This window comes from Ammodytes marinus (genome assembly GCF_949987685.1).
Source record: "Ammodytes marinus genome assembly, chromosome: 6".
Classification (NCBI taxonomy): Eukaryota; Metazoa; Chordata; class Actinopteri; order Uranoscopiformes; family Ammodytidae; genus Ammodytes; species Ammodytes marinus.
Genome location: NC_137235.1, coordinates 10,239,081 through 10,265,690, shown reverse-complemented (window position 1 = coordinate 10,265,690; position 26,610 = coordinate 10,239,081). Strand labels below are relative to the sequence as shown.

The 26,610-nt window shown below is 40.5% G+C and overlaps 1 protein-coding gene across 1 annotated transcript in view; it reads right to left on the bottom strand.

The window, feature by feature from the left end:
• Nucleotides 1-327: 327 nt before the first annotated feature.
• Nucleotides 328-26,610, bottom strand: part of LOC307251727 (zinc finger protein GLIS2-like) — a 33,443-nt gene continuing 7,160 nt past the window's right edge. The window contains exons 2-7 of the mRNA XM_080029132.1: nucleotides 15,035-15,222; nucleotides 13,843-14,036; nucleotides 12,489-12,674; nucleotides 11,248-11,381; nucleotides 7,468-7,586; nucleotides 328-3,759 (exon numbers count right to left, since the gene is read on the bottom strand). Coding sequence (XP_079885258.1) covers nucleotides 3,077-3,759; nucleotides 7,468-7,586; nucleotides 11,248-11,381; nucleotides 12,489-12,674; nucleotides 13,843-14,036; nucleotides 15,035-15,200 — 1,482 coding nt within the window. The 5' untranslated portion in view covers nucleotides 15,201-15,222 and the 3' untranslated portion in view covers nucleotides 328-3,076. The remainder of the gene's footprint in view (nucleotides 3,760-7,467; nucleotides 7,587-11,247; nucleotides 11,382-12,488; nucleotides 12,675-13,842; nucleotides 14,037-15,034; nucleotides 15,223-26,610) is intronic.

The window sequence follows — 26,610 nt, the reverse complement described above, 5'->3', positions numbered from 1 at the left end:
ATCAGATGTCATACTGTGCATGATTAACCCAGGGTATTAAATTGAAGGCATTGAGTCAATCTGTCAAACGTTCCAGTTTTCCTCTGAAGTGGTCTTGAAAGAAAAAAGAATTGACAAAGCTTGAAATTTAAAAAAAACTTTCAAAAGAGCAACTGATTCCTATAGATTGGCCATTCTCGTACACAGTTTTACTGGCAGTAGCCATAAACAAGGAGAGATAAATGGAAAATGGACATATATTATAGAGAAAGACATTCTAGCCTTTTATTTTATTTTTGTACTTTTTATTGATCTTTTTTACATTTCTGAGTTAGCATCGATAAGCTCTGCCAAGCCAAGTGAAACAAATAAGGACCTGGAAGGTTTGCTCATACAGAGACGCACAGACCCACACATCAGAACACAACAGGAGAGACAAGGTTTTCTTCATCTGTTTGTGTTTATTGACATAGTCATTGTCATAACACATAACAACACTGGCGATGTCCTTGAAAAGTGTTGGAGTGGCCCTGATGTACAAATCACATCCATTGTCAAGTTATTACATTTCATTTTTCTAAAATGGAACAAAAAGTACATTAATACACTTAACATTTGTGTAAATATTTCCATATAGTGTGTGATATATTGCGTTTGAAACACAAGGCACTTGGACACCTTTGAAATATTGATTAGGATAATTCAATGTTCAAAAGAGAATACAAGATACATCAACATAGATGTTTACGGAAGAGTATAAGGGCGACAGGGAAGAACTTTTTTTTGGGGAGGAACAATTTTTTTATGAGGAAGTTTTCTTTTTTAGATTAAACTACATTAAAGAGGACCTATGATACTTTTCGACTTTTATGACCTATAAACGTTGTTATAATGATTTATAGTCATGTTTAACCATACTAGAGTATCAAATATTTACGTACATGCATTTCGACGTATTCCCTGCTGACCGTCTGGGGTGGCTATGCAGAGCACTAAACACTATGGCAGCCGGTCGAGCCGAACTCGTTCTAATTTCCGGATTGTTTCTGTCACGCTCGGGTCGTTTCTGTCATGTTTCCATGTATGGTAATGCTGCCGCTCAAGCAAGCTCTGGCTGCATGCCCCCACCCTCCTGACAATGTCCCGCCGCTGGAAGGAAGGTAACCAATCACAACGGAGTGGGGTTTGCAGCAGGGGGGGAGGGGCGGAGAAGCTCAAAGCAGTGTGTAGAGAGAGACTGCTGTGCTCGCTAGGGTAAGAGGAAGAGTGTCCCGAAAATCTACATAGTTTTTTGTGATGTGATTCGTGTAAGGTTGCTCTATAGCAGTTTTTAACAAGAAATGAAGACCAGAAAAGTAGTATAATAGGATCTCTTTAATAAATAAGAAACTTCCTCATAAAAAAAAACTTCCTCATAAAAAAAAACTTCCTCAATGAAAAAATACTTCCTCAATGAAAAAAAAACGTTCTCATAGAAATGTTTTTCTTCCCTGTGGTCCTAATACTTTTCCGTAGATATTGGCCTTATATGGCCATTGTCAAAAAAAATCAACAGATTTTAAAACCACCGATTGTATTGTTCTTGTGTACCTTTTGTGTTTTAACATTAGTCTGAAGCAAATGTGTACTCATTATTGCCTAATACACACCATTGTCTAAGTTGTTCCTATAGTTGAATGTATTTATCAGTTGGTCTTGTCTTAAAGAAAAGGCTGATCTTGTCTAGATCATTGTCTTGGAATGATTAATGGACTAGGATAAACTGCAAGCAAAGGAGTTAACCTCAAACCTACATTCAGATGCGTCAACACAGTATAGTTTTTCTTTTGTTAGTTTTTTTTGTGACTTAAAAAATCACATGGTCAAACAGGTCCGTGTGGAGGATGCTCTTTCATCACACATCGTAGCGTTGTGAAAATACCAAACAAGTTAAAACAGAGTTCCAACTCACAGAGCAGCTAACAGCCACACTGCGTTCACATGAGAAATCAATCGTTAATTGGCCAGAGAGATCTATGCGTAAATAATTGTCTGTGTTGTCGAAAGGCCTCAGGAGGTTTCCTTTTCCTCCAGTGGTATAATTTATTTGTATATTTTGAGTTTGAAAATGAGGCCAAGAGGTCAGGAGTCATTGTCAGATACACATGTTGCACCTGACAACGACTACCATTAAACTTGCATAGACCTTTAAATAACAAGGCTGTGACTCAGATCATCATAAATCTAGTTTATGACCAGAAAGCTATGTAAAATATGTTTCTTTTAAAACATGTTAATGTTTTGTAAACCCTTTATTTAAAAAGAAAATTCTGACGTAATTTTATGGGAGTCTCAAATTTTCTCAAATGTTTATTTGTGATATTTTGAAATTCAACCCCTTAATTGCACAACCTCATGATAAAATACAATGAAGTCTTAAGCGTATATTCTTTAATGCTACATTTAATTATCATGCATGGACTGTATTTCTCATTGCACCCCGCAGTCCTGCTTTTCTCCATATTTATTACTAAAAAATGGGTCTGTAGTCAGCGGGGGTTGTCGAACATAAAAACTACAAAATTGTCATTGCACCTGCTCTTTTCCTGTCACTGTTTAGTGAATCTAATACAGGAAGTTATCCACTGCTAAATGTTTGTGTTCACGGTTAATTCAAGGTGTCGATTAGGAGGAGATGGGTGAATCACTTATGTGGATAAAGCCATGGAAATAGATGTGGTATTTGTGTCCCGAGGTTTTAAATTATTCACCTTCAAAGCTTCCTTCAAAGATGTTCGAAATGTCCTTTTAATTCTGTTTTCAGCATATAAATGGATCTGCATGGCCAGATACCAGATCTTTGTAACTTGGATGAATTGACCCTTATATTTTTTTGGCAATCAAAAACCTCAAAGGTCTTGTAATGTTTCTAACTCAACAGTTTTTTGTTGTTTCTGGGCTGAAGTGCCTTTTTATGGCTCGGCAAGTGACCTTCGATCCCTCACATGGAAACATACAAACTCAAACTTGTGCACACACACAGACGCTCACATTCATTTAACATAGCAATACATATACACACACTCCCTGGTTCCATGCATTGCTGAGTGCACACACCCTAGCTGACAAGAGCTGGATTAAGAAGGAATGCCCTCGGCGGAACAACCATCCAGGACAAAGGGTCCTTTCGTCTGTGCCCCATCCCCGCGGACAGGTTCAGCACCTCCCCCTCCTCCGCTTCCTCCTCTTCTTCTTCACCCTTCGTGTCCTTCTCTGCCATCCGTCCCAGACCTCCCAGTGCTCCCAGCCCTAACATGGACACAGCTGAAAGTCCAAAGTGTAAGAGAGGCGAGTCTGAGAGGCCGAGCGGACCAATGCAGCCGCCTGCTCCTCCTGCAGCCATGGAGAAGAGCGGTGTGCCGTGGTGGCCCAGAGCTCTGGCGTGGCAGAAAGCAGACAGAGGTAAAGATGTCCCCAGGCCCCCGAGGAGAGCAGCAGCAGCTCCAGGGATGATGATGTGGGCCCCGCCTACAGACGGCAGCTCGTTGGTGCTCTGGTGTCCGGGGAGGCCCAGCCCCGTCCCCAACCTGCTCTGAGCGCCGTGCTCCTGGGCAACAAAGTGCCCGTGGGCTTTGATGTGCTTGCGTAGCGAGCTGGGATCCGTGTAGCGCTTGAGGCAGCCTGCCATCTTGCAGTAATAAGGCTTGTCGACGTAGTGGGTGCGGGTGTGTTTGAAGCGGTCGCTAGAGTTCGAGTAGCGTTTGCTGCAGCCTTCATAAGGGCAGATGTAAGGTTTTTCCCCTAGAGGAGAAACAGGAGAAAAAACAACAAAAGAAACTAGAGTCAAACGACTTTTGCTTAGAAAACTACAACAAAGAAACAATAAAGCACTGAGATAGATCAAGGACGGATTAACATGACCACGGGCCCTGGACACAAACCAGTCATGGACCCCTACCAACACGCAAATACACGCACTAGCACACCGTGCAATCCACAATCACACACATTATAATGCAGTGCACGGCCTAGAGAGAGAAAGAGAGAGATAGAGCGAAATACAATTCTATAAAGTCTCTCTGGTGCTGCGCAAGAGAAAGAGATTCTTTGCGCAGAAGCCTACAGTTAGATTGGGGCAGAGACACCGACGATGCGAGCGCGCGCTAAGCGCGCGAGCAGATTTTTTTTGCCTTTGTAAGATCTCTGCGCCTGCTTTTTGGCCAACCCTTGCCCCCCTCGGAGCCTACACTCAATGTCTGAGCGAAGCAGCGCGTCACCCGGTGAAACGCTGTGTTGGTGTCGTTCACAGTGAGACAGACACACACTGTGGTTTAAAACTAAATGATCACAGGGGATTCCTGCACGTTAACGGGTGTCGAGGGGACAGGCTCCGCGATCTGATTGCATGTCCCGAGCCTGGATACCCCAATCTCACTGCCGACTAACTGTAAAGTGAAACAACCGCCTCGCTCGTTACACTACTGGTGCGTAAAGGGAACGCACAGTTGGCAAACTCTCCTCACTACAACTGCCACAGCAGAAAAGCCACTGTAGGTCGATCGCTGTACCGATTCGTGCCTCTGACACGTTGACTCGCAACACAATGAGTCGAGGCTTTGATTTCAGTGGGGATGTGGAGCTCTTTGGCCATTTCCCGTGCCTTTTTTTCTCTAGACACATCGTTCTCTCTCCAAGCGCACACACGCTTGTCCCGGCCGAATATAAGACCCCGATTATAAAACAACCCGACTTTTTACGACCCATTCCCAGGGGGGAAACCCCCGTCAAAATGTTTTAATAAAAAATTAAAAAATCAAGGGCCCCCCTATTGGCCAGGGCCCTGGACATGTGCCCACTTTGCCCATGCGGTAATCCGTCATTGAGATAGATATATATTTGCACACGCTATATTTACTTTTGGTATCTCCTGTCAGAGAAGACAGTGATCCTTGTAATCCATTGTAGGCATGCAGCCAACTGACTCTTTACTAAGCAGTCCGTGCAATGTTTAAACAATTACTCAACTAAGAGGAACCAGCCCGTCATTCTGTCAATAATTTTTCGAAGAGAAGAGATAACAAGCTCTGATCACTCCTTGCTGGTTGTGAGAATCCCCCTGTACACTTTTCTCCCGTATGTTTAACTGAAAAAAAAGTAATTATTTAGTTTTATATCTTTGCATTTTTACCACTCAGCATCAAATTCATTTCTCAGCTTTGTTTTTAAAATCACAAACACATTACACTCGTACATTACAGTTGCACATAAATGATTTCATTTATTTATTAAAATCATCTCTCAATGGACTGGTTACAGAGGGACTGAAAGAATGAATAGACTTTAAACCCATAAGAACCCATGGTGACACCCATGTAACACACACTTTGAAAGTCCTACAATCTTCCTTATACAGCTTTATTATTGTCTCTTACTCATTAAGTCCCTAAGTGACATATACTCGTAACATCATGGTGTGGTGGTAATGTGGCAGTCATGTGACTGTGAGAGGATGTGACTTCCCAAAAATTGCAGTGTGACAGGTGACAAGTGAAGGAAATAGCTAATTTTAAAAAGTGTGTTTTTTGTTACAAGGTGAGTTTAAAGCCATTTAACAATTATAATGCTTTGATAGTGTGTCCTGTATTACATTTAACCTAGTCTGACCATATTTCATGAACAAATTTATAAAGAAGAAGTTAGGAAAAAATATACATACGTCACATCGGGCCTTTAGCCTTAAAATAGTCATGGAAATCCTGAAGTTACATATTTATCACAATAACAAAAGTGGTAATAAGCCGCTTAATTAATTTAGCTGTTTCAACTATTTGGAATTAATATATGTTCTTTTGTTCAATTCAAAGTACATTTGAACAAATATTAACAAAAACATAATACATTATTTAGTTGTTAATAAAATATATTACAAAAATAATGTTTGCATAATAAATAAAACAAACACAATGTTACTGTCCTATGCTGGTCCCACTTAGATCTAGGCTAATAGTTGTATTCTTCAGAAATGTGTTCTATGTGCATTGTCCACTTGGTCTGTGTTATATCCCCCATTATTTTCCTTTAAGGAGAAATGGGTCTGGGTTCTTATGGGTTGTGTAGGGTTGGGGTCATCTGTTTTCTCCTGTTTAGGTGGAAGTTGTTTCTGTAGTGATGCATGCTGAATCCGCTGCCGTGTCTATAGCTGTTTTTGTTAAGAACGAGTGGGATACTCAAAATGTTATCTGGCAATTACTGCAAAGCTGAATGACTGGGAGACCTGTGTTATGAACTATGCATACTGTTTAAGTGATTGCTATATGAATATAGATTGATTTAACACGTCTTAACATTAAAATATCACTTATTCTCCCTTAAAATTTACTAAGGAGGGTGGTTTTGAATTGATAATCAGTTATACAAACAGGCTGCATAATGCCGTATATAGAAATTGGATTTATTCGTGGATGACATGGACATGAGGGGCTCTGTGATGCTGGTTCACTATTGTTCGATTGACATATTGAGACACAACAGTGTTTTGACATGTTGACAGGTATTTTAAAAGGTTCAAGACAATTATTTCAATCAATCTTTTACTTTGGGTTACATGTTATTTCTAAAAGATTTTGTTTAATCTGTTATTTACACGCAATGTATTGGTCATTTTTTTCATTGCATTGTTGCATTGAGTCCTCATATTGGGCATGCTGCACATTGGGATAAATACAATCAGTCAAAGGGGCAACTTATTAATGTGTTGAAACGAATTCCTCGCAAGAAGTTAATTTGTCTCGATCATTCGTGATCGTTGATCATTTCACCATCTGACATAGTTTGGCTTTGAGATACTGAAACAAGACTGGGAACAAAGTGGATTGTCTCTCATATACTGCCAGAATATTTTCATACCTCAAGTATCTCACAAAGGCTGAATATGAGACAAAATGACCTGTTAGATGATGATAGAAGTTCACGCCACTCTCAATTATTCAGTCTGTTTCATTTGAGTTCCTGCTGCAGTTTAAGGGAAATTATATCAGGAAGTAAACGTGCCCCTTGGTTTAAGGTTTGTATTGGAAAAAAGGAGAAGCTACAAAACAAGTTGGCCATGGGTTTTGTCTTACTGTGAAAAAAAAAGCTTCAACACAAATGGTTCTACTTGCCAAACACCTTTTTGTGGAAAGAAATGGACTCATGCTTCTAGGTCCACCTTGCAGTCAAACAAAACCCTTTATAAAGCAACAAAAGAGTGATGATAAATGCATGTTTGAGTTGTTCAGACAAAGACACCTGAGTCATGCAAGTTGAGAAATAAGGGTAGTCAAAAGAGGAAGTTCACACACACAATACCTATAGGATCAAATTATTGCTGGGTTCAGTCTTCTCATTGAAATTGTTTTGAAAAGAAAGAAAGAAAATGCTAGTATATACAGTACTTCACCAATACCTAACCTCTAAAGGTGCCTGTTCTCATTTTTAACGCAGTTCGCAGTAAACGTGTACAGAACTCACCTGTGTGTGAGCGCGTGTGTATCTTCAGGTTCTCCAGACGTGAGAAGCTCTTGTTACAGGTGGGACAGTGGTGTGGCTTTTCATTTGTGTGTGTACGAATATGAATGAGCATTTTGTACCTATGAAACAACAAACAAATTCACACACACACACACACACACACATAAATGTTAGTAATATTCATAATGTTCGGAGGATATTGCTGCATCTGTATCTTTCAGAATTGTTTTTTAAGTCCTTACTTAATTATATTAAGTCCTATAGTACATTATATAGTACTCTTATATAATGCTCTTAACGGCTTAGGGCTGGCCTACTATATCATCATCATCATCATCATCATCATCTTTATTGTCAGACTCAAGGTCCATAAAAAGAACACACAAAACATAAAAAACATAAAAAACCCACCCCACAGATACACACATTTCATAAAAGACATTCATACCAATACCTCCACATTGGTGACTGGTAACGAATTGTACTGTAGCTGGGATTAGTCAGCACAACAACAATGCAATTCTGTGACGTATTAAGGAGACAGATAAATGTATACAGCAGGTTCCTCAACAATGCTCTGAAAGTGCTGACACCTGCATTACAAAACAGGGCACTAGCACTACAGCACCTAGGCCTCCTCAGTAGAATCCTGAAGCAGTCATTATAAGCATTAGCAACCAGTAGCTTCTGTAGACTGGCCTTTTTAAACTTTGCCCATAGGGCTGCAGTGTACAGTGGAGTACAGTATGCTTTAAAAAGTTGGATTTTTACTTTTTCAGAGCACATATGGAATTTTCTTGTCAACATATTAGCTTGGGCATATAGCATGCGACACTGTCTATAAATATCATCATCATCATACATCTGATCTGTCATGTAGTGACCCAGGTATTTTGTTTTCCTACAGACTCCCAACACTTGTCCTGACAGATAGAAATCTGGAAAGCACAATTCTTTGTCCCCTTTGGTTCTGCATATCATAACAATACTTTTTTTAGCATTGTATTGCACATCATATTTCATCCCATAATCAGAACAAATGTTCAGTAGCTGCTGAAAACCAGCACTGCTGGGAGAGAGAATGGCCAAGTCATCAGCATACATGACATGATTTACAAGAGTGTTCCCAATCATACAACCAGTTTGGCATTCATTTAGTTGCTGAGATAATTCATCCATGTACAAGTTAAAAAGAGCAGGAGAAAGTAACCCCCCCTGACGCACTCCATTACTTACACCAAAGGGAGTAGAGACACTGTTACCCCATTTAACATGCATTCTCTGTTTAGAATACCAGTAGGTCAGAATTCTTATAATACTATCAGGTGCACCCCTTTGCTTCAATTTGTTAAAAAGCTTAAAATGATTAACTCTGTCAAATGCCTTAGTGGCATCAATAAAACCAATTAGAACAGAGGAATTCTGCCTCATATATGTATGTGTAGCCTCCTTCACGGCATAAATACACAACTCTGTACCAAGCTTTGCTTTGAAACCAAACTGATTTTGACTAGTGCTCAGATATTGATTAAGGCGATCAAGTAAAATCTTCTCCAGGATTTTCGACACTACACTGGCTAAGGCTATTGGCCTATAGTTATCCATACTGCCAATCTTGCCTGCCTTGTCCTTGATGACTGGTACTAGAGTGACAGCCAACATAGAACTAGGCAGCAGTCCATGTGTCATGAGGCCAGTAAAACATATGGCAAGCAGTGCTGCAACCTTAGGGGTTGCAAACTTGAGGTGTTCTGCTGTGATGTAATCAGAGCCACTCACTTTATTATCAGCTAACTGTTTTATTGCATGATGTACTTCACTGAAAGTAATTACTGTATCCTTGTTGGAAATATTGCTCACTTCATACGGATCACTCTTAACACAGTTGAATAAGGCAGAGTAGTGTTTCCTCCACAGCTCAGCTATATTATCACCCCCAGCCAGAGCCGGCCCGAGGCATAAGCGAACTAAGCGGGCGCTTAGGCCCCCTTTTTTTTTTTTTTTTTTTTTAGTTTGTGTGTTTGCTATTAACATCATATTATGCAAATGTGAGTTATCATACAAAAAAAGGAATAAAATGTTTTGGTCTAGATAATTAATAGCCTAAAAATCTGTGAGGTAATCCGAAATTATCTGATCATGTCACGGTCACATTCATGCACAGTGTGTATTGAGTTTATTTAAAAACAATTGGAAATGGGGCTGCCCTCAGTTTCCCATGCACTGTGTATGGTCTATAGCCTATTTCAGCCTCGTCTGTGGAAAAAAAGATAGTTGGACAAGAGTTCTTCTGCTTCGTTCCTCTCACTGCATTTAAATGCATTCACTATATTACAGAGAAATATGTCCCGTAAAAGAAAAATAACTCCAAGCCCAACCCAGAGGACCCTCCATAATATTTTATTTTATATTTTATAAAATCCATGTGTCCTTCTTCAATAGCTTCTAATTCATCTGACCCAGTGTCTCCAAATTATTTGTTCACACTAAATTTCTCAGATTTAGCCTCTTAATTTTCCTCTCAAAGTGCACCAGATTCATGCATTTCACTTTAAAAAGGTTAAAAAAATCTCCCGGGGGGGCATACCCCCAGACCCCCCTAGGAGGGTCTGAATCTCGGCTGTCTAATATTTTCGCACAGCTGCACAGTGGAGGGACTAGCGGAAAACACTGGGTGTGTGAATAATATTTCACAAAGATCTATAATTTCAGCAGCGCTGACATTGGAGAGGGGCCCCCTAATCATATTTCGCTTAGGGCCCCCTGAAGGCTTGGGCCGGCTCTGCCCCCAGCAACTCCCTCTATGACATCAGGAAGTGATGTGTTTGACCTATTCAGAGCTCTCACCTCCTTCCAGAAGCCAGTGATGTTGTTACATCACATATAATGCCCTATGTTCCATCACTATTCCCTTAGATCTTCTACCATTTGGTTTCTAGACACTCAAGATCCCACCCAAAGAATAAAAACTATCCGTGGAACAACCTTCCCGAAGACAATGGAGGGGCAGACTCTGTTGTAACAGCACATAAAAATGTCTTCCCTAGTGGTCTATTTCCATCTTATATATTCTTGTATAAAGGTGCTATACAAACATAGTGTATTATTTTATTATTTTTACAACTTGAAGCCTTATTCTAACTTAACTCTCTTCTAATTATTTTTAACATTCATTTCCCTAGTGTGTCGACTAGTGCTGCTCATAGTTACTGTGTTGCACCTACCTACTGTCCTTTTGTGTTGCTTTTGCATACTTTGCATGTAACTTGGGATCATTTGAATTTGTGTGAATGGCGATAGTTAGCCTGCTATCGGTGTATGAATGTGTGTGTGAATGGTAACGTGGGGAAGGAAAACAGGTCTCCCTTGCAAAAGAGTCTTCGGTCTCAATGGGATATACCTGAATAAATAAAGGTTAAAAAAAAAAAAAAAAAATTACGGTGTGGATCGAACACCACGTGCCTCTACATGATAACTTCCCGGGAAACAAACCTGGGCAATTACATGACCGTTGATGCTCAGGTTCGTTTTTACCTGTACATCTTTGTCTTAGTTTCCCACAATGTTGAGCAATACATCAACGATATGTATACGTGTGTACATAGTAATGTTGATGTATTGTTCAACCATGTATGTATTTTTATGCGAGTGAGAGTTTTTGTTGCGTCAGTCTAAGCAGGATGTTTGAACTGGGTCTATACTAGTTCAAATATCCTACTTGGACTGACTGGTTTATAAAACTGTGTTGACATTTCTGGGGAAATTTGTATGAACAGTTACCTGGCATTGAAACCCCTTCCATTTCGTGCACAGCCCTCCCACTGGCAGCAGTAACCAGAATCTTTTTCAGGCTTGACATGGAAGTCGTTGATGTGATCCACTAAGTCTTGAAGCGAATCGAACAGCAGGTGGCACTAAAAGACAGAGAATGAAGGAAAGATTGTACACAGACATGTATTCAGTTGAGGAAACAATAGGCAACTGCTCCAAGTCACACGTTTGTGTAAAGCTTAGCAGTTATTCAACACAACATAAATGTTTTATGTAACTTGACATCAAGATGGTATGACTTTTTCCTTTGATACATTTTAAAAGTTTACTGAATAATTTATGTGTTTCGTATTTCGGAACTTGCTAGAAGAAAATATTGTATACGAAAATAATCCAAACCACCATTAAAGTCAATTTCAAATGATAATACAAGTTACAACAGAGAAAATCAAAGACTTCCTCACATTAATATGCAAAAACGCATTCATCTTTCGACTTTTCTGCTTGATAAATAAACTTCTAACTAAAATGATCATTTCTCTATAGTATTCCAAACTTAAATACCCCTTTTTCTACTGGCTATAAATCCCACTTAAACCTGCTAAGATCCGGGTTTTGTGTGCAGTGGAAATGGTTTCACCCTGCATTTAGACCCACCCAGGTCAATTGACCCTGCAGTAGACACAGGTTTCTCTCACCACGGCTCGGCTTGGCTTTTAGTGTAAATGTAAGGCCGCGTGAACAAGCTACATTGCATGATGAAGAAGGTTAAAAAACCTGTGTCGACTCGCCTATTTTGGTGGAAAAGCAGCACTCCCTTGTGTGTGACTGCTGGTAATACTTGTGTTTTTTTTCTCAGCACCACCTGGTGGCCAGGTTTAGAACTGCATTCCTTTTCAGCCAGCCCTCTTAGATATTCCTTACTGTAAAGGCAACTATGCGACATTTTCATGAAAATACAAAGTACTTACTACACAAAGATAATTCCTCTAAATGATCACTTCTGTCCCACTAGACTATTTGGTGTTGTGTTTATCTGCACAGTCCCATCCCCTCTGGCTGTATTTTACATGGGTAACATTTGTTGGTTTTGTTTTGTAAACAGAAGATTCAGACATAGCTCCGACCTAGCTCCTCCCCAGTAGGCTACTTCGCACTTGGCAAACAATCAGCAAAATTGTTTGGACAATTGCACTTGTAGTTTATGAACATACATTTCCTATTGGTTTTTTTTTCGCAATTATGTTCACCTTTATCCAACGGCAGGCCAGCTGACCATCCAATGACGGTTCAGGTGATACTGGCTTCTCTCTGTTCTGACCGATGAACATGGAGGAGGGAAAGCTGTACGCCCTCGGTGGGCTTCCAATGGGCAGATAGAAAGGAAAACCCTGCAGTGAAGCTGCGCTCTCCACACCTCGATGACGAGATGGTTCCTGAGAGAGAGGAGGAGGATGGAGAAAAGTAGAAAGTATTTATAGATTCATGATCCGATTTGAAATTGGAAATTAATTTAATGGACAAAAGGCAGCTCCTTACAGTTTCATCTTTGGGAAATGTCTTGGAAACACAATAGGTGCTTTTTACATTCCACCTTTAATGTGTGCGACAATACATTCTTAATGACCTAAAGGATGGGCCAAGAGAGGAGATTTTTACTCTAACAAAGAAGCAGTGTGTTTCATGTTTTGCCATTCAGGCATGGCTAAATGATTTAGACAGAGTCAGTGGACAGCTCTGTGCTGTGTGCAGACCCTGCAACACAGTCAATTAGATTCACTGCAGGATCCCAATTGAATTCAATCCTGTTGAATAAGAGCGGAGCACATTCTGGCAGGATTATTCTGAGAAGACTGGTCACGGGAAAGAGTAATTGCTGACATGAAGATACACACCTAACAGTGTTCCCTCAAGTGTACCTTACAGTAATGAAAAAGATCATGTTTGATTTACAGTCCCCTCCATAAGTATCGGAACAGTGAGGCCAATTCCTTTATTTTTGCTGTAGACTGGAAACATTTGGGTTTGACACCAAAATATGAATATGAGACAATAGATCAACATTTCAGCTTTAATTTCCAGGTATTCACATCTGGATCTGATACACAACTGAGAAGATTATTTGTAAAGGAACACCACATTTTTAGGTGAGCAAAAGTATTGGAACAGATAGACTTAAAATAAATTAAAGTGAATAAGACTGAATATTTTGTTGCAAAGCCTTCGCTTGCAACAACTGCATCAAGCCTGTGACCCAATGACATCACAAAACTTTTGAATCCTCCTTTTTGATGCTTTTCCAGGCTTTCACCGCAGCCTTATTCAGTTGCTGTTTGTTTACTCTCTTCAATCAGAAAGCTGAAATGTTGATCTATTGTCTCATATTCATATTTTGGTGTCAAACCCAAATGTTTCCAGTCTACAGCAAAAATAAAGGAATTGGCCTCACTGTTCCGATACTTATGGAGGGGACTGTATATTATCCATCAGATCTGGTAGGAATGTAAGTCTATGAATTTGGCATTGCACAATATGTTAATGATTGTGGGGAAAAAAATCAAGAAATCGTTGGTGTAGTCTCACTGTGCAAACACCCTGACTCACCCGTGAGAATAGGTGTGGCTGTGGGCTGCTGCTGCTGTGAGGGGACTCCAGGGGTGAGGAGGGGGAGGGGGAGGAGCGGAAAGAAAGAGACGGGGAGAGAGGGGAGGCATGGCGGGAGGAGGGTGACAGGCTGAGGTCCATGGCCGGAGGACTGAAGCAGGACCCGGGTCGTTCTTGAGAGGAAGACTGGGAATCTGGAGATCAGAGTTCAAATGGGCTAATGTTACACTTGCAAGCAATGAAGTAAAAACCCTTTCCTTGCAACAATTCGTGAGCAGTCTCAAATTATAGTTACAGCAGCTAGCCTGTTTAAGCTAGGCTAACGTAGCAAAGTTTCTTTTTATCCAAATATTTTATAGCTATATGTTCGGCACCCTACACCTTGTGAAGATCTTTGAGCCCATATTACAGTTTGGGTAACACTACATATTCAAAGAAGTTTGTGCTGGTCCAACCACCAACACCTTAAACCACAGCAACAGCCCCTGTACGCTGTGCGACTTAAAATGTGTGCCCTAAAAAGAGAACAAGTAAGAGGCTACAAATCTAGGGCTGCAGAGTTTGGTAAAAACTTTGTTAGTCACCATGAGGGAGCCCCTCTAAATTCAACAAATACATTGTTTCAAAGTAAAAAAGAGTGTTCAATAAATAAGTAATAGGTATGTTTTGCTTTAACTGTGCAGTGTGTGTAGAACGTGTTTCTGGTGGGAATCTTCAAGAACATACTTATTTTCTCATTCTCATGGTGCCTCCATTTGGGAACTTAAGCACAATAAATACAAAGTGTTCACAATATCAGCCATGAACACACATTATACAAGATAACGGTACATTCTTGAGCACATGGGCTGTAAAAGTATGAAGTTAAACAGTGCATTCAGACTGTCACAGTGGCCATGTTGAGGGTCACTTCAGGGCGGTGCTACGCTCTTCTTGTCATGAGACTTAACTGGGGACAATGTATGTCTTTTGGAGAAGAGAGGAGAGCTATCGTTCATTGGATTTACAATATTGAGTTACTGGGAAAGTGAGAACACATAATCTACTTGTTATATTATTACATTATCACTGTGACAGTCTTGATCACTGTGAAGCCCTTGTCACATCACTATAAGAGAGGGAGAGGAGGAATGATGCAGACTTAGTAGTTGCGTATGTTCTGTGTGTTTAGGTTTGCCTGATTAACTGGTACCTGGAGAGGAAGGTGGAGAGGGAAAGGTTGTGAATAGCAGGCGTGGTCGTGTGGCACTTAGAGGGGCGCAGATAGAAGAAGGACACGCCCTCTTTCCTAATCTCACAGGACCATCTGTCCGTCCCGAGGGAAGCTTCAGGTCCAGCGGCTCATCCAATGACAGCATGGCTGCTGGTTAGTTTGCCCACCTGAGGATAGACAATCATCACAGTCACATAGTCATAAATAACTGTCAATATCATTTGTTAATCAATTAATTCATAACTGTTATTTTAAGTCTGTAAAATATTGAGGTCGGAACCTCATTTTCAATATAGCCGAGTGAGCTATTTGACAAAAGATCACAGACACCAAGATACACAAATAAGAACATCTATACAATACCATTAACAATAAATGTACTAATGTAGCCCAGTCGTTTATAGGTTAACAGAGTATCACAATTGAATCAAGTAAATCAATGACAACCAGAACAGCAGGAAGTGAAATGGATGAAATTAAAAAATGTAATTGCCCTAGCCCTAATAGCCTTTCAGCATTGTTGGAGAGGATCCATCTTTGGAAGTTTAGCCCATTTCTATTTTTGGGTTTGGATTCATGCTTACACCAGCATCATACATTTTTGACCATTTTTAAGCAGCACAACGAAACGTAAAGAACACTTTGACAACAGACATAGAGCAACATTAATTATTCATTTTAGCTCAGATTTCAACCTTTTTTTCCCCACCAACTCATTGGGGAGATCTCTGTCTGTTAAGCTGCTAAATGCTCCACTTTGTGAACAGCCTTTAACTTCTTCAGTCCAAAGCTTGGTGCTGGAGAAGTAGTGAGCTTCGATGTTAACATAGAATTATGTTAGCTTTGCTTGGCTTAAACTAGGTTAATCGCATTTATATATCTACAGTGGAATATAATACAATTATAAAAATCATTGACACAACATTTTGACACTTGAATGCTTTTTTTTTTAGCAGTTTAATAATATAAGATATCATATGCTGTAGTCTAGAGAGTGTGCTTTGTGATAAGGGGCTATATGAATACAATTGACTTCATCTAACTACTTTGAGTGCATACAATTATTCAAAATTCAGAAATAGGACATATCACACAGAAGGTATCACTTTCTTGGAACGTATCTGATGCAAAGGACAGCAGAATTGCATTTTACACACATACACTATTTTGCTGTATGCCTCCAATAACCTCCATGCTCTCTGCTGCTACAGGATATCACTCCCCTCCTTGAAGCAAGTCTCATAGATCAGTCAAAACTCATCTGCTACGTAAACATTAAAACAACCGAAAGAAGAGCGTCTTACAGTGGGACACCAATCAGATAGGTACAAGCATTTTCCACCATTCTGCCCTTGACATCAGAGTTACATCTGAAGTGTACCAGACTCACTACAGCTAACTGCATTTAAATCAGCTCTATGAAAATGTCTGCTTTGCTTTGCACGACAGCTTAACTTTTTTTTGTTTTTGCTTTTTGCTGTTGTACGGAAAATGTTTGGCTTTTGAACTATTGTGAAATAATTCCAGCACAATTAGTCATAGCTCCAGTCAGATCCTTTGGGAGCCTATTAAATCATTATTCAGATATTTTCTGTTTATAGACAAAATGAAACACAGGAAGCCATGTTTCTGTGGTAAACACTGCATAACTAACTTCAAGTGACTGTTTAACATCAGCTTCAGAGGAGCCTGTATCGCATTGAAAAGGTCATGGCAAGGAGGGGGGGGGGGGGAGAGAGGGACGCTCTTGGTGAATTGGTTAGAGTTGAGAATTTATATTGGAATGATAGAAATAGTAAAATCTAATTTTACAACAGCCCCACATAATGAAGTGAAATATGAGCCAAATAACATATTTTGTCATGCTATTGTTCTAACACTAGGGGGTATGAAAGGCCACAGGAAATGTAAGTTCAAACCATTAACAACAACAGGTGTTGCTGATTGGAAGGAAGAAATCAGTTTGTTCAGTTGGTTTTGAAAGACTTCAACATGTATATACTCCATACTATATACTTAATGATTGATTGTGTATGCGAGGTTCGTCAGAACGTTTACACTGAAGTATACAGAAGCAATAAAGAATTTCTTCTTCTTATAAGATTCCAGCAGTTTAGACGGTGTTTAGTGTATTACTGCCCTCCACATGTTAGATGTTGAACTAGATTTTTACATACAGTACTGTGTTGTGCAGGAACTGTAGCTGCAGAATTGTAAATAAAGAATTTAAAAAAGAAAAGAAAAAAAAATGTCCATGTCGTCTGAAAAGACGCAATGCATTGTGGGGCGGTTGAGTAGGAAAAGTATCCTATCGATCCATACACAAAATCTTCCTGGAAGTTAGTACTCATCAGGGCATTTCCCCCTTTTCCAAACTCGCATACACAAACATCACATACTCAAATTGACGTAAAAATAAGTATGAGTAGGACGTTAGTATGGCTTTCCGAACACAGCCTTACTTCAAGTCACAGATACTAAAAGTTGTAAGCGCAAAGTTAGACAATATGTGAAAAACTGTATAAAAAACACTAAATAAACGGGACAATTTTAATTTATCCTATGATCAATCAACAGGGGTGAGCAGATCATTTACAGTGAAGCACAAACCATTAGAAATGTGTTAAATTTAGAGAGAAGTAAATAATTTAACTATTTTTCCAACACACATTTTTACTCAAGTGAACATAATTTAAATTACATATATTTTCTCCTGACGTCAGAGAATAAAACAAGCTACATTTGACTCTTGTCCCATTCTCCAGGTACTGTGTTCTCAGACCATTTAGTCAAATGGACAACGATGGCAGGGTCCAATCCCTGTGTTTTGAATGTTATTTGTTGCTCAGCTCCTGGGGGGAAAATAAGCTCTGAGAAACATTAACATGTGGGTTTGTTATTGCAATCCTCTCCATTTCTGTAGTCGCTTCACTGTGGGTCTTTGCAGGATTTTGCAGTAGTTTTCCTGCCGTCATGTCATGATACTCTGGGTGACACATGAGATAAAAAGCTACTCTGGTCCATGACTCAACTTGTGAGTTCTTGTTAGACCCGGTGACTCAAGAAAGCAGATATTTGCTTCAAAGGAGAACAATCTCACAGGAGGAAACCAAAGGGGAGAAACTCTGCAATGAAGCAGACCAAACCTGTGAACAAATGCTTCACAGCTGCTGTTGAAGTTGACATGACTTTGTCTTTCAGTGACTCTCTGCTTTTCACTCACACACTGTTACACACCATTGACACCCGAGGCTTGTCAGAGCACATCCTCGGTCCTCTTTTTGTTAGGAGATAATATCTGCAGGTCTCATATCTCCTCAGGTTACCATTATTCACCATCTTTTTAGTAAATCAGATAAATTGCATTGCATAAGCTGCCCTTAATAGAGACTACAACTGAAATGAAAAGCAGGATGGTTGCAGTTACATAGTTTTTTCACAAGAAAAAGAAAAACATACTCTTTGCTAGTTTATTTTTAGACGGTTAAACGCCCTGATCAGTTCAAATCTTGGTTTAATTATTTATTTATTTATTTATTCCTTGTGTTTTGTTGACACTGATCAGTTCAAAGCCACACTTTATTTGCAGAAAATATTATAATTACACAGTCAAACTAAGTCAATTGTAAACTAAACAGCTGCTGGCTCTGAGCCAGACTATTTAGATCGCCGTTAGCCGAACCACGGCTGTGTGTAAACAACCATTTTTTTTTCTTTCAGAGTGCACACAGAAAGGACAGGTAGTGTAGATATTAGCTGATTAGCTGAGTGTTCTAAATAACAATTGCTTAGTATGCCTTTAAATTGCAATATGTAATGAAGTTGTATCCCTTCCCTTGATCATTTGTTGAAGGATCTCCAAGGAACCTTCAGTTTGTGTTAATTCTTGCACCCCCTTTGCACAAAAGCGGTAGTGTTTTTACAACCCCAGCTGTTGTTCCTTGCTCAGCGTACCCATGAAAAAGGCATTGAGGAAAAACTATATAAAAATAGCATTCTTTGCACTGATGGTCTCGTTTGCTGTTTATGATCATCAAAGGAAAAATTTGACTGTTCCAGAAATATTTAAAAGTTCCTTGTAGCACCTTTACATTTAAAAAAAAAATAGCAGCGTAAAGTTCTGTTATAACACCAGTTATAGAAATATTACAATGGTATGTGGGATAGGGATGAACAAATTTCTATTATTTCCAACTATACACAATACATTTTCTTCTTGTTATACCTCAATTACAACAGTCAGTTGTTCATAAGGCCAAATAAATCACGTAAAACCTCACACCCACAGCACCAGTGTTTTCAGGTATTTATTTTTCTAGACAGTTGTTATATATCGTGCTACTATTTGCCTCCAGTGGAGCTCCTGAATGGCGCCAGACGTGGGTCGCACACATATTTGTGACACAACTGCAAAAATTCTATTGGATGTCTCACTGTATGGCTCTTTAATGATAGCTGGCAGTAAGAGCATTCTTAATGTACTTTCACTTGCTGAATTTTCGAAAAACACAGTCTGGGATTCAACCTGGCAACTTTCCAGCTACATGTACACCTCTTTAACTTCTAAACTTGCTGTCAACACAAATTCTTCCACAATCACCAACAGGATCCCCCGACATAATATGAGGCAGAGGCTAAACCACAATGAAGTCAGTGTTTAGGTCCTTCTGCCGGCCTGCCAGCTACCTCACCACACTGGTTTCACATTCCACAGCAACCTAGCTGACTTGTACACACACACACAAGCACACACACACACACGCTGTTATTTGGGAGTATTGTGACGGCACGCACATACAGGACCATATGTATCCAGGCACGCATGCAGACTCAAGGCCCACCAGCAGGCATGCACAAAACTCATAACCACTCGTGAGGCCCCCACCTCCAGCAGCTCCTCCCCCTCTTTTCCCTCAATGACCTGCCTTTGGGCAGCATGCCCGGACCCTCTTATGGATCCCCTACTGCCTAGCAAAACACATACTTTGACTATTCACACACTTCCACACACACTTGCACACACACACATTTCCTTGTGCACACATGCATTAACACACACAATCACATATTCCAACACATGTAATAAGTAGCACTTTTTTAAGGCACGAAAACACACACATGCTTGTCTTTCTAGACTTGTGAGGACTTTCATTGATACAATGCATTCCCTTGCCCCTGACCCTAACCTTAATAATCACAATTAAATGCCTAATACCAGCCCTTACTCTGAATGCTATTCTAACCTTCACCTTAAAACCTTCAACCTTTAGTCTTTCAAAGTCTTGAGGGCCAAAATGTTTGCACAATAGTTTAACTTAGCAATTCACACTTTAACATCAGCAGATAATTAACACTATTGCACAGTTGTATGCAAAATAGTTCACACACATACATACAAAGAATGCAGCTGAAGCCCCTTGTCTCCAGGAGAGCGGCAGTGCATCTGCCAATGAATATGGATATGCACTGGAGCTCTCATGTGTGCACAGTATACTACACAGTATAAACTTGGTGTTTGGTGTTTTGTGCCCGCAACGGAGCCTTCAAGGCAGCGCTGGTTAAGGTTAGGGTTAGGGATAAGGTTAGGAGATAGGGCCTTCCAGGCAGCGCTGGTTAAGGTTAGGGTTAGGGATAAGGTTAGGAGATAGGGCCTTCCAGGCAGCGCTGCCTTGAAGGCTCCATTGGGGGCACAAAACACCATCGAGCCATTAGCTTGCAGAGAAACACAACAATATATTTCAACAAAATTACATGTTCAACTGCAAAGTCGATGTCTCCTCAGATGTAAGGCTCACTAACACGCACACAAGAGAGTCGTTCCCCCTCTCACAGGAAACCTATATGCTTCTACTGCGCCCTGATCTGGCCTCTCCCTCCCCATTTTCTTTTTTAAACTCCTCTGGCTCTCTTTACTTCCCTCCCTCTCACTCCTTCCTGTGGTTTTCCTCTCCCAGTCCTCCAGCAGAGCATACCTCTCCTGTTCTCCTCCCCTCTCCTCCCCTGCCCTCTCAGCCTCCCACTCCGTTCTCTTCTCTCCCATTTCTTATTCTCCAATGTGTTTTTGAACTCCCTTTTCCCATTTTTCTTCAATTTTCTTGACATACTGCTGTAGCAGAAACACAGCACTTCATAGGGAGTCATTCCTGACTCCAAAGTGTAATGCCTCTTAATGTACATATATGTTGTGACACATAAGGTTCAAAAAATATTCTCTCTCTCTCTCTCTCTCTCTCTCTCTCTCTCTCTCTCTCTCTCTCTCTCTCTCTCTCTCTCTCTCTCTCTCTCTCTCTCTCTCTAATTAATCAGATTCATTTAGAGACAAAGCATACAATTGGGAAGATATAATCCCAAGTTTCTCAACTCCTACGAAGATTGGAGAATAAACTTTTTTTACATGTGGTTTGAAGAGGAGGAATAGCTTTCAATGAGAGGGAGTAGTGACAGAAGACAGTCCATCACCCCTGGAACAATATCAGCTCCTCTTTTTTGGGGGGGTTACATTGTTTGATCTTTCCATCCCACTTCCTTTTAAGGTATAACACTATGCCGCTGCGGCGGCAGGGATGACAGGAGGCTTTCTTTTAATGACCTGGAGGCATAGAGAGACAGGAGGAGAGACACTGACTGACTGTAAAGGCTGTGGCAAATTCATGGAAAAAGGCTGGGATTGGCTGAAAATGGACACCTGTTTGAATAGCAAATAGTGAGGAAAATTTGGATTTAGACACGAACAAAAGTCTGGCTAAGAGGCATGGAGAAAGCAGCATGGGGACACACACCATAGTGAGATGGAGACAACAAGGGAAACATACTGTACTTAAACATACTGTTTTCTTGGAGGCAATTGTTTTTTAAAGAAGGAGTAGTTTCTTTTTGTATTGACCTCCAGGTACTTTTTCAAATTATACAATGTGGTTTTGACTGTTTTCAAGAGCTCAAGCCTACATAGATCATCCATAACAGTAATCACCATATCATGTTTCAAGCTCAAAACAAAACCATCGCCACTGCAGTTAGGTGGTTTCTGCCGCCACGGCAGCGAAAGGAAATTTACTGTCAGTGTTCACAGCTTGTGAGTTTGTTGGACCACTGTTTTATTTTATGTCAGCTCTGAATCACAGAACGTTCCCAGTGCCAGCAATCAGGAGAGTGAAATTCTCTTCGGACGAGAGACGAAAAAAAATAGCAAAGCACGGGGAGACCGAGAGTGAGCTGGCGGGGAAAACGGCAAAATATAAATGGTGAGAGAGAAAAGAGGAGGGAGGGAAAGTGTGGGAGTCAGACGTGGGCTCCCACCCTTTCCTCTCCTCACACTTTTCCCATAATTTGTCTCAGTATTATCCTCCCTCTCTCTCTCTCTCTCTCTAGCTCTCTCTCTCTCTTTTGTGTCTCGGCGGCGCTATGTGATGCAACTCTGCGGAGCAAGTCTGCAATAGCCACCAGTAGAGCCTGCAGTGTCTCTTGAATTGACATTGGCGTCTTTTCCATTTAGGAGGGGAGTGGTGGCGGCTGTCAGGGGAGCAGGAGTGGGGGCGTAATCTCTCAAAACAGAGATTATTTAGTTCTTGACTTTAAAAAATTGCTCTTTCCAGAATTTTTGCATCACTTTTTGTGTTATAGTGATGCAAAAGTTTCTCAACTGCCTGAATTCATAATGTTTTTTGTATAAAGTATAACAGGGAGTCAACTTTGAGGTCTAAGTAGTGTTGCGCACATGAAAGGGGTTCCCTATTGTGTCAAGCACCTTCAATTAAGTCTAGGTCTAGTCTTAGTAAAAGGAAAAACTCATTAAAAAAGGACCTGTGTCATTCATGTATGGGGCCATTTTCTATTTGATGGCAAGTTACTGATTCTTTGTGTCTTGGATGACCAAGCTTAAAAGGTTAACATTTTCTTCTGAAATGTTAACACTGCACAGATGGTTTTGTTGTCAGTTATTCTGCATCTTTTATTTTTCCAATTACACATGCTCCAAATGCCCAGAATGTAATGCAACCATGGCTCAGAGCAGGAGGCGGAGCACCAAAGGCTACAACCGTTTGATTTTCTCTCTACACTCACAAGAGGATAACAAGGTCAGTAACTAGCTCTGGGTTGTGAATAGCCTGGTCCTCTCATACCATCGTACTTCTTTTCATTTGTACAGAAGGTCTGGAATCGCTCAATTGACAAAACGTTCCCACACTTGTAGACGGGTGTCTGTTGAAGTATACAACTATTAGATCTGCCCAGTGCCACTCTGGATCTACCAACCAATCGGATAACGTTTGGTCGTGACGTATGTCACGCGCCGGCTTCGGAGCCACTCCTGTTCGCTGATTGGACTGGCAGAAATATGGCTGGAGAGAACCCATATACCACACACCCAGACTGAGTACTGAAGGGAAATGAAAATTGAGCAGAAGTATGTAGGCGGGCGGTGCCAGGCTAGGTTGTGAAAGGATATTCTGGAAAAGGTAGAGATTACAGCAGGCCTACATTTAGCAGGTCGATGGAAATTGGTGAATTACATTTTTTTTTGCAAAACATTGGTTACTCTTGTAATTAACTGAAGAAGCTGGCCATTACCTTCCAAACATGTTGGAAGCAAACAGGTAGGATCTTAGAAATAAATTGTCTAGAGGGTTTATTCTTTGACAAACACAAGACAAATATAAACATCAGTAAGATTGGAAGGAGATCTGGGCTAAAATAAAGGATAAACCCACCTCATCCCAATGTATCCCCTTGTAACTCAAATATGAGTGTTGCATAGTCATTATATAGAAGTTTGTGTGGACCAGCTTACTTAATGACTGTTATGGTGACTGCTCCAGGGCCGGCTTAAGGCACATATACCAACGGACAAATTTCCTTATTATAAAGGTCCAGGTTTGCAAGGGAGAAAAAACGGAGAACGGAGGAGGAAAGAAAAGTCCAGTAAAAGGAGGTATGCCATCTTGTGTTAACAATAAAAAAAAATTGTGTGTGTCGACATATCATTTGAGGAGCTAGCAAACTAAAGCGAATGCTAATGGTGCTATAATAGCTGTTAGACTCAGATACAGATATGATAGGAGGATATGAAAATGGAGTTAAGGCTTAGTTGGCTTTGGATAACTCTGTCCTACAACATCTTTTCTGTTTTTGTTGACCCTCACTGCCCTCAGAGTGTTGTTTTTAGCCAGACAAACCTCTGTTAAACCAAATGCTATTTGTCCAGCACCAAACAGCAGGAAAACAAGGTCAGTGACCTGGTGACTGAGCTGACCAATTAGCTCTCGAAGAACCAGATAGTCTCTCAGGAGTTGCAAGAGAGCAAATCAGATTTCTAGGGAGAGTGAATAGAAAACGTAAATTAGTCAGTCACCTTGAAGACACTTGTTCTAAAATGAATGATAATGTTGCTCAGGGTTCCCTTACTCTGTGAATAGGCAAGTGATTGCTTACACGTTCAACATCACAACTGTATGTAGAGATAATGTCAGTTTTGTGTTTACATCTTGTTCTACAAGGCTAATTCTGTTTCATCAGTTAAAGGGTCACATCAAATAGTAATAGCTTTCGCTGTGTTTGACTGCAGTTTAATTTAACTGATGCACAGTTTTCCAGATCTTTGTTTGTGTATATGTAACAGATCCAATCCTCAGCCAATCATAATCTAGTATTTCCCCAGGCAAAGGTATAGAAAACCATTATGTAAAGCTAGGTACAGTAAAAAAAAAAAAAAAACCTTATTTGATTCATAAATCTCTATCATACCATCACCTATAAACAAAGAGTTTAGGAGAGCACTCCTCTACAAAACCCAAACACTTCTGGTCCTCGGATTTCCTGAAGCGCATAGAAAACGCACACTAAACAGATTACACCATGGGGCTTGTTGTAATGTGCAAAAGGGGTTTTGCAAGTGTTTCATGATGTACCTTGAGCAATTTAGTCGTATCTAAATTGTTGTGTGAGCCACTGAATTAAGACTTGTTGTTATCTCATCCTTTTCCTTCCATGCAGTGGATCTTCTTTTCTCTTCATTTATTTATCACTCTGTCCCTTCTCCTCGCCCATAACCCCTTGCCAGCAGCAGCACCACTACCACAATCCAACCATTTGGCAGCGGGACAAGGTCAACACAGAAACCTCTTCACTTCTCCCCTCCGCTTTGCCTCCCTGTAATTCCTCGGCATCAGCAGAGCAACAGATCCCTCCCCCTGCCCGATCCTATCACCCACTCCCTCAGACTAGCACATGGAGGGAGGAGAAAGACTGAAGATGGAGAAAGAGTTGAGGTCCAGGGATGTTGAAGAAGAATGAGTGCAGATATTCTGGGTTGTGTTAAAAAATATGAGGACAGGGAGGACGAAGAGGGGAAGACACATTAGGAAATGAAAGACAGAGAAAGGGAGGAGGGGTGTTGGTGGAAAAAGAGAGAGAGACAGACTTAGGGAGAAAAGTGTTTTTAACCTTTGTTGTCATGCCTGACAGCGCAGGCCAAGAGCAGAATCTGCAAATCTCCTTTTCCCCCTCTCTCAGTCATTGTCCTTTCTCTTTCTCTGTTTGTCTTTCCCTTTAATTTCAAAATTTTCTTTCTTTTTCTCCATCCCACTTTCATTCCCCCCGCTCTGTCATCCAGACCTAAAACACACAAACACATGCGCCTCACATTCCTACGTGCAGAGTAGATTCACCCAATTTGTTTCCACTGAATGTGTGTGTGTGTGTGTGTGTGTGTGTGTGTGTGTGTGTGTGTGTGTGTGTGTGTGTGTGTGTGTGTGTGTGTGTGTGTGTGTGCCAAGCCAGTAAATAATAACCAATCCCAGCTGTACTGTGGGCTGTCCCTCTCATTCTCTGAGGGGAGACAAAGACGGATAGAACGGAAAATGGCTACATTAAATAACAGAGTAATGAGCTGGAAAGTCAGCAGAGGGTTAAGCAGGAAGACATATTAATTTTTTAATGCTAACGGACATTACAAGTTCTGTAGAACTGGTAGTAAATGGTCTCCATATATTACATGCCGTTACATTTTTTTTTTACTAATTTCAATGGGGAACATTAAAGTCAAGCCACTTTAATGTTTTTCCATCCTGCCAGCAAGCTTTTTTAGGGGTGAAAAGCTGCTGCACAGGTAAATAAACGCCACAGTTTCCTTAAACATTCCTTAAAATAATGACTTATTAGGTTGGCTTCCTCACATGAGGGAAAATAACCTACTAATTTTGTCCTGATTTTTCTGGATTTGTGTGAAGTAGCTGAGCCCAGTTGGGACTGACTCTTTACAAAACACACTGTGTTTTTCCACCGTAAGGGGAGGAAGGAGTTGAAAGAAGATGAAAACAAGAGATTAGGGGAGAAGCCACTAAAAGTGAGCGCTATAGATGGGTGACACAACGGGTGGATATGCAAAGTTAACTGTTGCAAGGCAAAGGTTGACTGGAATGCATTATTTAATACATGGTTTAATATAGCTCTGCTGACTGCTGCTAGTTCACCTACCAGCAGCCTGGTATCCCGGGAAATGATCTTATTTCAAACGCTAACATGCAGTGTCAATGCAAGAAGCAGGATGGTCTTCATGT